This window comes from Micromys minutus (assembly GCF_963924665.1).
Source record: "Micromys minutus genome assembly, chromosome: 14".
In the NCBI taxonomy this organism is placed as follows: domain Eukaryota; kingdom Metazoa; phylum Chordata; class Mammalia; order Rodentia; family Muridae; genus Micromys; species Micromys minutus.
This window is the reverse complement of record NC_137983.1, coordinates 47,758,357-47,771,105: the sequence shown is the minus strand read 5'-3', so window position 1 is coordinate 47,771,105 and position 12,749 is coordinate 47,758,357. Positions and strand designations below refer to the sequence as shown.

General features: G+C 44.8%; 1 protein-coding gene across 5 annotated transcripts in view; it reads left to right on the top strand.

The window, feature by feature from the left end:
• Positions 1 to 203: 203 nt before the first annotated feature.
• MCPH1 (microcephalin 1) overlaps positions 204 to 12,749 on the top strand; it is a 189,839-nt gene continuing 177,293 nt past the window's right edge. For all 5 annotated transcript variants that reach the window (XM_080928880.1, XM_080928878.1, XM_080928879.1 and 2 more), the window contains exons 1-3: positions 204 to 261; positions 1,443 to 1,534; positions 5,432 to 5,550. In XM_080928880.1, the coding sequence (XP_080785006.1) occupies positions 222 to 261; positions 1,443 to 1,534; positions 5,432 to 5,550 (251 nt within the window). In that variant the 5' untranslated portion in view covers positions 204 to 221. The remainder of the gene's footprint in view (positions 262 to 1,442; positions 1,535 to 5,431; positions 5,551 to 12,749) is intronic.

Sequence of the window (12,749 nt, the reverse complement as noted above, 5' to 3'; positions counted from 1 at the left end):
GGCGCCGGGAGAGCTTCCGGGCCGTCCGTGAGGGATCAAGGCCTTTGCTGTAGTGTGTCACGGAGCCCGGAGCTCTCGGAGAGGAAAGGGAGACCGGAGTCGTTGCACACACCCCAAGCCTGACGCGCGGAACCCCGCGGTACGGCCCGCGCATGCGCACCTTTCTGCCTTCCTGCCTTCCTGCCCGCGCACGCTCGGTCCCTCCGGCATCGGGTCGGGTCATGGAGGCCTCGGGAGGCGCTGGGGGCGCTTTTCTGAAAGGTGAGGAGACACACCCAGTTGGGAGGGGGGCTGTGGAGTAGTGTCAGGGTGTCCGGTTGTTTTTCCTAAGCCACCGGGATTGGCTCACATCCCAGGTCTCCTTAACCCGAGGTCCTCTCACATCCTAGGACACCCTCAGACTCAGGGTGTCCATCCTCACATCTGGAGTCCCCTCACTTGAGACACCTCGCACACATTCACGATGTGGCCTTCACCGCCCCCGGAGTGCCTGCCATGGTACCCATGTGTTCCCCAACATTCCACCCTACCCCACCCCACCCCATGCGTGCTGAGCCCTGGAGAAACGGCAGGAGGATCAGGACCTATGTTAGCTTTCTGAGAGCCTCTTGCCTTTATGGCCTGGGCAGTTTTGGGATCAAGGAAAGTAATAGTTTGGAAATAATGTTATGGACTCTCGAGGACTGACACTTGTGGAGCTTCTTCTACTTCTGTCATGCCAACTACACGTGCCCAGAACAGGGGAACCTGGGTGAGGGGACTCTAAATATATACATAGATTTATGTATTTATATAAAATAAATAACATTTATTTATTTATTTGGTTACTTCTTTTAAAGACAAGCTGGGCTCCAACTTGCTATGCAACTGAGGCTGGCTTAGCACTCTTTTTGTTTGTTTTGATTTGGGGGCCTGGGGAGGGAGGGGTTGCTTGTGTAACAAAGTTTCTCTGTGTCCCTAGCTTCCCTGGGTCTGGAAACTATCTCAGTCTGTAGACCAGACTGGCCTCAGAGATCTTCCTGCTTCTGCCTCTCAAGTGCTGGAATTAAAAGTGTACACCACTGCCAGAACCAGCACCACCACCCTTATTCCTCTTGCCTCCACTTTATAATCCCTGTGTGCTAGGATGCTCAACTTCATATAAGTAATTTATTAGAACTGAACCATATTAGCTTGTTAACCTACTGTCTGTGCTATGGCCATGAAATTGTGTTATTGGAAGATAATCTGGCCCGGAAAGCCTGGAATAACTAAGCCTGGATTATAGAGATATAAAGTACTACAAAAATAGCAACAGCAGTGATGATGTCTTGAATAGATTCGAAGTAGGAAACTTTTTCTTGTTTTCTACCATAAACAGAACAAGAGGAAAACCTGTTGCGGGAGGGGGCGTGCAATTAATTACCAGTGTGTGGTTCCTGCTGACATCTTCTTATTTTCAGATATTGTGGCCTATGTTGAAGTATGGTCTTCCAGAAGGACAGAGAATTACTCAAAGACATTTACAAAGCAACTTGAGGCTATGGGGGCAACGGTAAGAAATTAGTATCCAAGTGACTGATAACCTCCTGCTGTTTTCTTGTTGTAGGAGCTGTTCCTTAGAACACGAAGGACTCGGTGGGTTAGTGGTAGGAGACAGAACAAACAAAGCAAATACAAGTTGGACAGTTGTGCTTACAGAGCAGATGGTCTTGGGGACATTGGTTCAGTGAGGGCTGGTACTTAGAGTCAAAAGTAAAGATGCAGGAGAAAGAGCAGGTTTTCTTAGGCATATTGGAAAAAAATCTCATAGGCATTTGATTACTCATGTCTGGAGCTTGAGGCTGTCCCAGCTGTAGACTGTGATTGGGGGTCAGGAGAAAATAGTACCTAACGCTGATCCTAGCTAGCATGAGGAGTGCTGAAGGAGGAGGCCTTTTAGAGTGTTTAAGGACCAGTGATAGCCTGACCACCAACCCAGGAACAACAGGGGAAAAGGTTGTCAGGAGAATATCAGAAGCCAGTATGTAAGAATCCAAAAGGTAGGGATTCAGAACAGAGCCTAAAGGAAAGGTAAGATGTGCTTGAACTTGACAGCCATGAGGCGATTGTCTTAGTTCACTTTCCTTTATAGAGGTCAAAGGGTTCTGGGTGAGTCTGTGATTCCTGCCTCAGGAAGAAATGGAGGCAGTGAACACAGACTGCTCTGATAGGAAACTTTGCCTGAGCAGAGTGCTTGCTTGCTACCGGCATTAGTGAGACGCTCACTGACAGGCTGAGTGGATGAATGAGTAACTGGATAATTCATTCATCTAACATCAGAGTGATGATTGGGATGCAGTAAGGTGGTATTAGAGTATTAGAGCAATGCTGGTCTTATTTAGACCCCTATCCCGTGAAGTCAGGTCAAAGGCTGATGGAATCTGTACAGATGCCCTGCCACCTACAATAGTCAGAACCCATATACTCCCTGTAAAAACAGGGAAAAAAATCCTGTAAATTGAAATTGTATTTAATATTCACAGGTCATAGCTAAACAACTCTGGGGTGGGGGTGGGGGAGGCTCTTCGGCCTGACAGAGAATTGCTTATCTTTTCATCATGAGATACAATGTGTGTCCTACAGTTTGTAGCCAGCCAGAGCAAAATGCCATCTCTATATACTAACTGTATAGCGCTTTCTTCTTGCCACCTCAAATTAAAGCAATCCTAAGTTAAACTGATAAACCAGGAACTTTCTGTATAGAGGGTCATCCTACTTTTTATTGAGGGGCACAGCATGTCTTGTTACACCAGTATGTTGGCACCCCAAGTGGAGTTCCATTTTAGGGGGGCCAGTGTGTATTTCATGTCTCTATCTAGATGTAATTCATGGCAGCTCAGTCCAAAGTGGAGTCTTACCACGGCCTCCTTTCAGGCTTTAGGAAGTATCCTGCACCCTTCCTGAAAGACATTTCCAGATGCTGCTTATTGTCTGCTAACTTTGATGAAAGCCTTTGGGAGAATGGCCCGGGTGCTCAGCTGGGCTTTCTGTTTTCTTGAGAAAAGCATTTTATGAAAGTAACACCTGTGTATGTCTGAAACTAGTGTATGTCTGAAACTAGTGCTCTTCGAGGCCATGACACCTAGAGACACCCTGCCATTTGCTTTACCCCTTTCCTGCTGAGATGTAGTTCTTGGCCTCAGGCTATCACTGAACTAGATCCCTGAACTCTTTTCTGTTTTTGAAAGGCAACTTAAAAACCATGGGTAGAGAGCCAGAGCACCATGGCATGTATGTGGCAGACATCTCCTACTATGCTGGGCCTGGGAACACTCTTAGCTCAGCAGTGTGCGAGTGCTTTTCTTTACCCACTGAGTCTCATCACCAGACTCCGGATGCTTTCTCTTTAATCTTCTCTATGTATTTGCTGTCATATTTCTAGTGTACAGTACTTTCCAGGGAGGATAAATTCCAGGATTCCCAATAGATGTCTGAACCTACAGATAGTGGAAAACACACATACTCTCATGTACACACACGTTCCTGGCCCAGTGGTATAGGACAGTGCCCCAGCTATTTGGGAGAATGAGGCAGATTACTGAGTTGAAGGGTGCTTACCGAATCAATTAAAAAGAAAGAAAAGGTTAGAGTTACAGGTATAAAACCGAGTAATAGAACACCTGCCTAGTATGCTTGAGACCATAGATTCAAGCCTCCCCAGTGCTGGGATTACAAGCACATGCTACCATGCCTGACTTTTTACACAGGTTTGGAAAATCAAACACATTAATGCTTACAAACCTCACCTCACTGGGTCATCTCCATAGTCCCTAAAAGCTGATTTTTGACATAGCTATGTGAATGTACTTGATTAATATTTTAGCTGATTGTAAAATGTTAGCATGTTCTATTTCTTTCCTTGAAGGAATGTCATTACCTTTTTGACACAGAGTCTCATTCTGTAGCTGTCCTCAACCTCATTGTGATGATCCTCTTATCTCAGTTTCTGGAGTGCTAGGATTACAGACTTGTGCCAGCATGCCCAGTTTCTACCTTCTTTACTGACATCAGATTGCTTTGGCAGTGTCTGATCTAGGTATTTCTCCCTGCCTGAAGTTTGCCTTATCTCCCTCTTCTCCCCATTTTCACCCTTTTAACATTTGTTTCAGGTGGTCTCTTAATTTCATGATGGCATATGTGCTGGCTAGTTTTCTGTCAACTTGACACATGTTACAGTCATCAGAGGAGGGAGCCCCAATTAGAAGATGCTTCTGTAAGATGGGCTATGGCATTTTCTTAATTAGTGATTGATGGGGGAATGGCTCAGTCCATTGTGGGTGGTCTGTCCCAAGCTGCTAGTCCTGGGTTCTGTAATAAAGCAGGCTGAGCAAACCATGAGGAGCAAGCCTTAAGAAGCACCCCTCCATGTCCTCTACCTCAGGTCCTGCCTTCAGCTTCTTGATGTTTGTGTTTCTGTCATGACTTCTTTCTTCAGTGGCAAACAGTGATGGTAAAGCATAAGACAAACATACCCTTTCCTCCCCAAGTTGCTTTGGTGATGGTGTTTCAGACAGCAACAGGAACCCCGACCAGGACGTGTCATTGGTGTAGCACTTTGCTCACACTTGAGCTGTGCCTCTGGAGGGATCTATTGATCCAGAATTTATGTCTTTGAGAAAGTTTTTCTTGATCATTTATTTCAGTTTCTGCGTCATCTCTCCAATTTGTATATGTTTTAACTCCATAATTTGGCTGCAGGATCATGATCTCTGCTTTTTATGGTTGTTTCCTTCCCAGTTATACCTCCATGACCCCACAACCCGTTCCCCCTCTCCCCCTCCTCTTTGCCTCTATGAGGGTGTTCACCCACCCACCCACTCCCACCCAACTGCTCCAGCATCCTCCTACTCTGGGGCATCAAACCTCCATAAGACCAAGGGCTCCACTCCCCTTCCATTGATGTCAGACAGGGCCATCCATCCTCTGCTACATATGTATCTGGAGCCGTGGATCCTCCCTGTACACTCTTTGGTTGGTGGTCTAGTCTCTGGGAGCACTGGGTGGCCCAGCCAGCTGACACTGTTCTTCCTATGGGGTTTCAGTCCCCCTCTGCTCCTCCAGTCCTTCCACCTGGTCCCCCACCAGGATCCCTGAGCTCAGTCTGATGGTTGGCTGTGGACCAGCTGCGTTGGTCAGGTGTTGGCAGAACCTCCCAGGGAACAGTCACACCAGGTTCCTGTCAGCAAGTGCCACTGGACAACAGTAGCAATGTCTGAGTTTGGTTTCTGCCGACAAGATGACAAGATATGTCTCCAGCTGGAGCAGTCCCCGGATGGCCCTTTCTTCAGTCTCCGCTCTATTTTTTGCCCCTGTCTTTCTTTTAGCCAGAACCATGCTGGCCTAATCAGTTTATTTAAAAAATTATGGGTAAACAGCAGTGAGCATTTTGTTATTTTCATTTTGTCCACAGATTTCAAAAAAGTTGAACAAGCAGGTGACCCATGTGATCTTCAAAGATGGATATCAGAGCACCTGGGACAAAGCCCAAAAGACAGGGGCAAAGCTGGTTTCAGTCCTTTGGGTTGAAAAGTAAGTAGTCCGGAGTCTGTGACAATGCTGTGTGTGGTGTACCTGTTGCTGTTAACAGTGTGCCTGCCGTAGACTTGCTGTGTGCTGTAGACTTGCTGTGCAGGAACTTATTTTATCACAGCTAAGGAAGCTTATGCCTCGGGTGCCTGAACGTGGCCATCTTCTTCCTGTGTTCTCATGACATTCCCTCTATTTGTGTCTTTGTCCTCATTTCCAGAGGTCATGTTACATCTTTAATATCCTGTCTCTTTGCAGTCACTTTGAGGTTTTGTCAGGAATGTACGTTTGTAGATTTGGAGGATACCATCCATCCATCAAATGGAAACTTAGGTGGGATTTAAGGTTGATAAGTCAGGGAACATGGTACACTTCTGTTAAGGTGGCCTGTTGTGTACTGTAATGCTAAAACATGTAATAAAAATAAAATTTCAAACACTAATCTTTAAAAATGGGTCATATATTTATGTACAAATATGTTAAGATTGCTCTAGTATTACTTAACTAAAGGTCTGTGTATATTGTTAAAAAATAAAATCTATATGTGGACATAACAGAAATGCATAAAGTACTTTCATGTTTTGGTAGGTTTAATAAATGATATAAAAGGTAAAGAAAATTGTGAACCTTTGAGATGGCTCAGCCTATAAAGATACTTGACACCATGCCTGATGACCTGAATTTTATTACCAGAACCCATGGGTGGTGGGAGTACACGGACCCTGGCTAGTGTCCTCAGTTTTGTATATGTATACCATGAAATGAGCATACCCACAGAGCCCCCCACACATACACACACAGGAAGGCTTCTCCTTTAACTGCTCAGGGTCATTCAGCTGTCTTTCATTGGAGTGGCCATGTGTGTGGCATCTAGGGTCACCAGATTCTCAGTGTGTGGGGACTCAAGGCTTCAGACTGTTAAGTCTCTGATGAAAATGCCTTTCTTTTAGAGAACAGAAAAATTTGTATCTGAAAGATAAGCAATGAAGACAATAATTAAAGATCAGCCTGCCTCTCATCTCTTTGGTTTTCTGAAGAAAGTTAAAATTTTAAAAGGCTAGCACAAAAAGCACTGAAATGTATTCATTAGCTGTTAATCAGCCTGTTAAAGGAAGCTTTGAGACTGCTGCAGAGACAGGACTGTGGAGGAGCAATCCTCAGGGGTTAGGTGGCTGGCATGCAGCTGATGGTGCCATGAGAAACCTTCAGTGGCCACTCATCTCTGTAAAGCAGTTGGTGATCGAAGTAGTGATCAGCAAGTGTTCTGCTTTAAGAGGTTGTCTGGCTACCCTTCCCAAAGTCTCCACGTACCCCTTGCATATATGCGTCCTGGTTCATGCTGGTCGTCCTCTTAGAAGAGGGGGCTGGACTGTAGGTGATATTAGGCTTATAGAAGGTAAGAAAGCAATCTGGTGTCTAGTGTGGCATGAGGAAAGTCGGGGCAAACTTCGGGTGACTTAGCAGCGGACTCTTATTCCCTGAGTGCTCTCCCTTTCTTTGTTTGTTCTCTTTTTGCACCTAGTTCAGTTACAGTCTTCTCCAACAGGATTCTGAGAGCATCGTCTGTGTCTTGCCACAGTTCAGACTCTGGAGCCAGCCAGCCTGGGAAAGAATGGAGACTGGTGGGCATCCAGTCTGCTTTGTTCTGACCCTTACTGGGTCCAACCTGGTGTTCAGTACCTAAAACTCAGGTCCCAGTTCAGATATACTTGTGTTCTCTCTGCTGAGAGACCCCTCAAACACTCCTTCCTGTGTTCTTCCATGTGGCTGAGGGAATGAATACCTGTTGTGATTATGTGCTAGCCAGCTGAATTTCCGATGTCTGTCCTTACCTTTTCAACCCCTCAATACCTAACACTAGGTTCATGTTGGAGAGAAATACACTGCAGCTTAGAAGATTCACTGACTGCTTTAGAGGGTGAAGGACAGCAGTTTGACCGAGGTGAAGGAATAATGGGACTGGTCCAGCTAAGGAAATGGGAAGTGACCTGGGTCCTAGTGGTACCTCCCTGGGCTCTGAAGAGGCTAAAACTGGGTCTCTTGTCAGGGCTGCTTTGAAGCATTTTTCTCCTTGGCCACTAGATGGGGCACTAATGTTATGCATTTCTGAAGAACTGTAGAAGTCTAATAGGATGTTTTCTGTTCATCATATTTATGGAGTGCTGGATAAATGTGAGGCTCTTTGTTAGTGGGGTTTGTTTCACCATTGTTAATCCTTGTCTGTATGTGCACATGAGTTACCCAAGGAGGTCAGCAGACGCATCAGATCTCCGTGAAGTTGGTTAGAAAGCTGGTTGTGATCAGCCTGACATACATTCTGGGAGTTGAACTCCAGTCCTCTGGGAAAATAGTACATGACATTAACTACTGGTCTCTCTCTAGCCCTGCTTTTTTCTTTGAGACAAGCTTTCACTTGTAGCCTGAGGTGACACGGAACTCATTATATAGATCATGTCTGCCTAGAACTCACAGAGATCCACCTGCCTCTGCCTCTCACATGCTGAGATTAGAAATGTGTATAAGTATGCCTAGTTCAGTGTGAGATTCTATCAGTAACTTCTTACCTGTTAGCCTGTGTGAACATGCAAGTCCCTTGCCTACATTCATGTTGCTGGCATCGTGTTTCCCTTTGTGTGGGGACTAACTGAATTCTAGATCTGAGCCTTTACATCCTTTCACTGTGATCAGTGGATTGTTGACATGTTTGTTCTAAAATGGGACAGTCACCTTCTCTAATTCTAACTAGTACGAATCAAGGCTTTCCCTAAACTATTACCTACAAAAGATGATTAGTAATTTTATGAACTTGGGTAGATGATCTGTGAGTTAAACAACTTTTGTAAACCAAAAGGAAGGTGGCAGTGCTTACACACCAGAGCTGGTGCACACAGTCCAGGCTAGCTGACCTTGTGCTTATGGTGACAGGAGTATTCTACATATGGTAATTGGCTCTCCGGGTTTAGTCACTCTCCTGTTCAGATGAGCCCAACTATCTCCTCGTGCTCTTCAGCACACATGCTGGTAAGAACTACTCTGTTAGACTCTTAGCTGGGCTAGAAAAGAGGCACATAAGATACATTTACCTCTTGTTTCTGTCTTGCCATTGTTCTTGCTGGACTTTGTTTGTTTTCTCCCTTTCTCTATAGGGAGAACACTGTAGCTCACACTGGCCTTCAGCAGTCTTTGTGCCTCTGCCTCCCCAGTATTGAGGTCATTAGCGTGAGTCAGTGCACCCAGCCCTCCTGGTAGGACCATTTTGAAATCATGAGCTTCTGTAGGCTTAAATGATGGGTCTTTCTTAAAAAGCACCTTTGTAAAAGTGTAGCATAAACCAAATGTGATGGCTCATACCTGTAACACTGCATCTGGGAAGCTGAGACAGGAGGATAACTGAGAGTTCAAGGCCAGCTTGGGCTTTATAACTAGTTCTAAATAACCTGAGGTACATTGCCAGACACTGTCTCCTTTGAAATTACAGATCAGTGTGTTATCTCAAACCACCAAAGTAAAAAAGACAGGGGTTTATAAGCCCCAGAGTACCATCTGTCCCTTTGCAGTCAGCTTCCTTCTCCCCACCCCTCAGCCTGGAGCCGCCTGTGATCTGGATTCTGTAGGCAGAAGTTTGTTTTCCTGCTGTAGGATTTCAGGCAGATGGACTTTTCTCGAATGGATTGTTTGGCTTTCTCCACTGATTGATAGTTTAGAGATTTCTCCATGTTTCATGCAGTAATAGTTTCCTTTCGTTTGTCTAGCCAAGTAGTATCCATTGCATGTACATACCACGGTGCATTTGCCAGTGGAGGAAATGTGAACAGTTTTCCATTTTTGGTTACTGTGAATGAAGTTGTTATGGAGATTTGTGTTTGTGCCCTTCTGTGTTTTCATTTCTCATGGTTTATCACCCAAACAAGGTGGCTACATGGTTTTATGTTCCCCTAACAGTGTGAGTGTTCTTTTGTTCCATGCCTTCACCCACACATGGGATTTGTCCATCGTCTGAATTTAGCAATTAAGAGTGAATACATAGCAGCCTCTCATAAGTTTTAATTTACATACCATACAATTTTCTCAGTTAAAGTATACAATTTACTGCTTTTAAATACACTCAAAGAGTTGTACAGCCATCCCCACAATTTTAAAGTATTTTGTACTTTGAATTTAAGTACTGTGTCCTTTAGCTGTCTTTCCCATGTGTGAAGCCTCAGCAGCTCTTTAGACACTTGTTGCTTTTATAATTTTCCAGGTCTGGGCATTTTTGTATAAATGCAGCTACATACTGTGGCAGTGCCCGAAGCTGCTTCTTAGCAAGGTCTTTTATGTTGTCTCTTTTATTTGTTTCCTTTTTCTGATTGAATAATGCTTGATTGTACAAATGTATGTGCACAAGCACACACACAACTTAGGAAAATGTTTATTGGACTCAGAATTCCAGGTTATAGTCCATCACGGCAGTCACGTCACCTCAGCAGAAGGATGAGAGAGTTGATTCCTTTCCATCTACATTTGTGCAGTGTGAGATCCCTCTCTCAGGGAATGGTCTCATCCACTATTAAGCTGGATCTCCCCTTCTCCTTTAATGTCATCAACACAGTTTGTCAAAGACATTCTTACCTTAATCTAGACAGTTCTTTACAGACATGCCTGAAGGCCTGTCTCCTAGGGTAAAAGATAGTCATCCCTTTCAGCCACCTCCCCCCCCCCCCCCCCCCCCGGGCTTGATCTACTGTGGACATTATCTAGTACTTGTTTTAAATTTTATTTTTATTTACATGTATGAGTGACTGCATGTATGTATGTATACCATGTGCATGCAGTGACCATGGAGGCCAGAACAGTACATCAGATCTCTGAACTATAGTTACTTTACAGATGGTTATGAGTCACCATGTGACTAATCCAGGTCCTTTGCAAGAGCAACAATGCACTAACACCGAGCCATCTCTCCAGCCACAAGAAATTGTTTATAACCAGTCCCCCTCTGGGTACCCTGCACCCACAGACAACATACATGCATCCTTTGTTCACAAATGTTCTTTCTCCTTATACGACCATACAATCCAGTGACTTGTGCTTACAGTCCTGATAGGAAGTATGTAGTTGGATCTTGAGTCCACCATGAATACAGTTCTGTCACATAGAGCTTTTTCCTTCTGTGCTGCCTGCCATCCCTTGGCTTCCAGTTATCTCACATGGACCTAGGAGCTCCACCCTGGAGTTAGGAGAGTGGGTGCTTCTAGGAACACATGTCCAGACCTGTTCCTCTGCTCTTCTCTCTTGTGTTCCTCACTCCCCAGGCTGGGGATGACCTGGCATTCTTGACTTCTGCACCTCTGCTAGGCCTAGGCTTCCGTTTGTTCGCTTGCCTTGTTTGTTTACTTTTCAGTTCTGCAGTCAGCTCTTTTCCACTCCTTGTTTTCATTAGTTTGTGTTCAGTTTTTCTTCTTTCACTGTTATTGTATTGGGATCTGGGGGACCAAGAGAAAACTGTGCACTTGCTCTGTCATTTAACCCAGATGTCAAAACCAGTTTTATTCCCTAAACATTGCTTAGTTAAATCTCCAGCCCTGCTGTGCCTGCACTGTTACTGTGAACCTTCAATGGACCCTTGGTTACTCTCTTGCCCTGAAACCTAGTCTTTGGGCGACCTGTCTGTGACACCCCCTACCAAACCATTTTAACCTAGATAGAGCCCACAGAGGCAGGAGGCAAGCTTGTGAGTATAGCAAAATGTCCTCAGGGAGACCAGAGCTCTCTGTGATGCTTTCTCCTAACTGGGGCTGTCTGCCTGATCTTTCTCAGCGTGTGGGTAGTATATAGCAAAGCTACTTATTTGGTTTTATGTTGATTTTGTGTCTGTCACTTTGCTAAACAATGCTTACTAGGGCATTTATGATGGAGGCTTTATGGTCTCTTAATAGATCATATATTCTAAAAGTAAGAACACTGGCTTCTTCCTCTGCTATTTGTATTCTTTTATTTTCTTCTCTTGTCTTACTGCTCTGTCTAAAAGTGCAAGACTTCATTCATCTTTTGAGACAGAGTCTCTTTGTGTAACTCTGGCTGACTCCTGAGTGCTGGGATTGAAAGCATGAAGCACCATAGCTGGGTTTAATGTTTGTATTCTTTCACTGATACACTTGAATGCTCAAGTGGGACTGGTCTGTAGGAAGGTGGACGTGTCATTCCTTCCGTGGATTGTGAGTGTAGTGACCTGTCTATAGATAGGTAGAAGCAGCCACACCTGCCTGAGAGGCTCACCGCAAACATTGTCACACTTGGTCAAGTCATTCTGTAACATCAGTAACTGCTCAGGGGTAGTGAAGCTGATAGGCTGGTAATACAGAGACACTAAGGTGGGATGGAAGGAACAGAGGCCGAGCATGAACAGGGATGAACTCGACTGGGGGAAGTAATGAGTGAGATTAGATGGAAAGGAGGAGCCTGGACAGTCAGTATCCACAGGCTAGATGGTTACAGCTACAGTGGGCCAGTTAGTAAAAGGTGTTCAGAAGAGAGGAAATGTGGGAGGAATGAGAGACTGGGCTGCACATAGAATAATCATAATCAAGCAATTTCAAAATCAAAGCAAGGCCATTACAACATATTTATGCAGGATGGAGAGATGGCTCAGAGCATTGGCTGTTCTTGTAGGGGACCTGGGCTCAATTCCCAGTACCCACAGGGCAGCTCATAGCTGTCTCAAGCCCTCTTCTTGTCTCTATGGATACAAGGCAAACAAATGGTGCACAGAAAATATGCAGACAAAACACTCGTACCCATAAGGTAAAATAAAAATAAAATTTAAAAGATATTTATGAAAATTGAAAAAGAGAGTGAAAGTACTGTTAGAACTGTCATCGTGTCTGTCAGTTTGAGCCCCTCCCCTCCCTGTGATGTCTCTGGTAGCAGACTACTGGTGAGAGAGGTGCAGCTTATTCTAGTTCAGACTTTCAACCTGAATTTGTGAGTATGCAATATCCCAGAGAGTTTAAAACAACAAAGCCAAGTCATTCCCTTTGGGATTGAGTTTCCACTCTTTGCCAGTAGGTGTCATACCTTCCTTGTGTTTTCCCAGCCCTCTGGATGGAATGGTGCTGCCGGGAAATTTCTGTGTCATTATTCCACATGTGCTGGATGGTGACACTTCCCACTGGGTTAGCTGAAGATGAGTGCAAGCTAGTGGTGTAACCACACCTAAACAG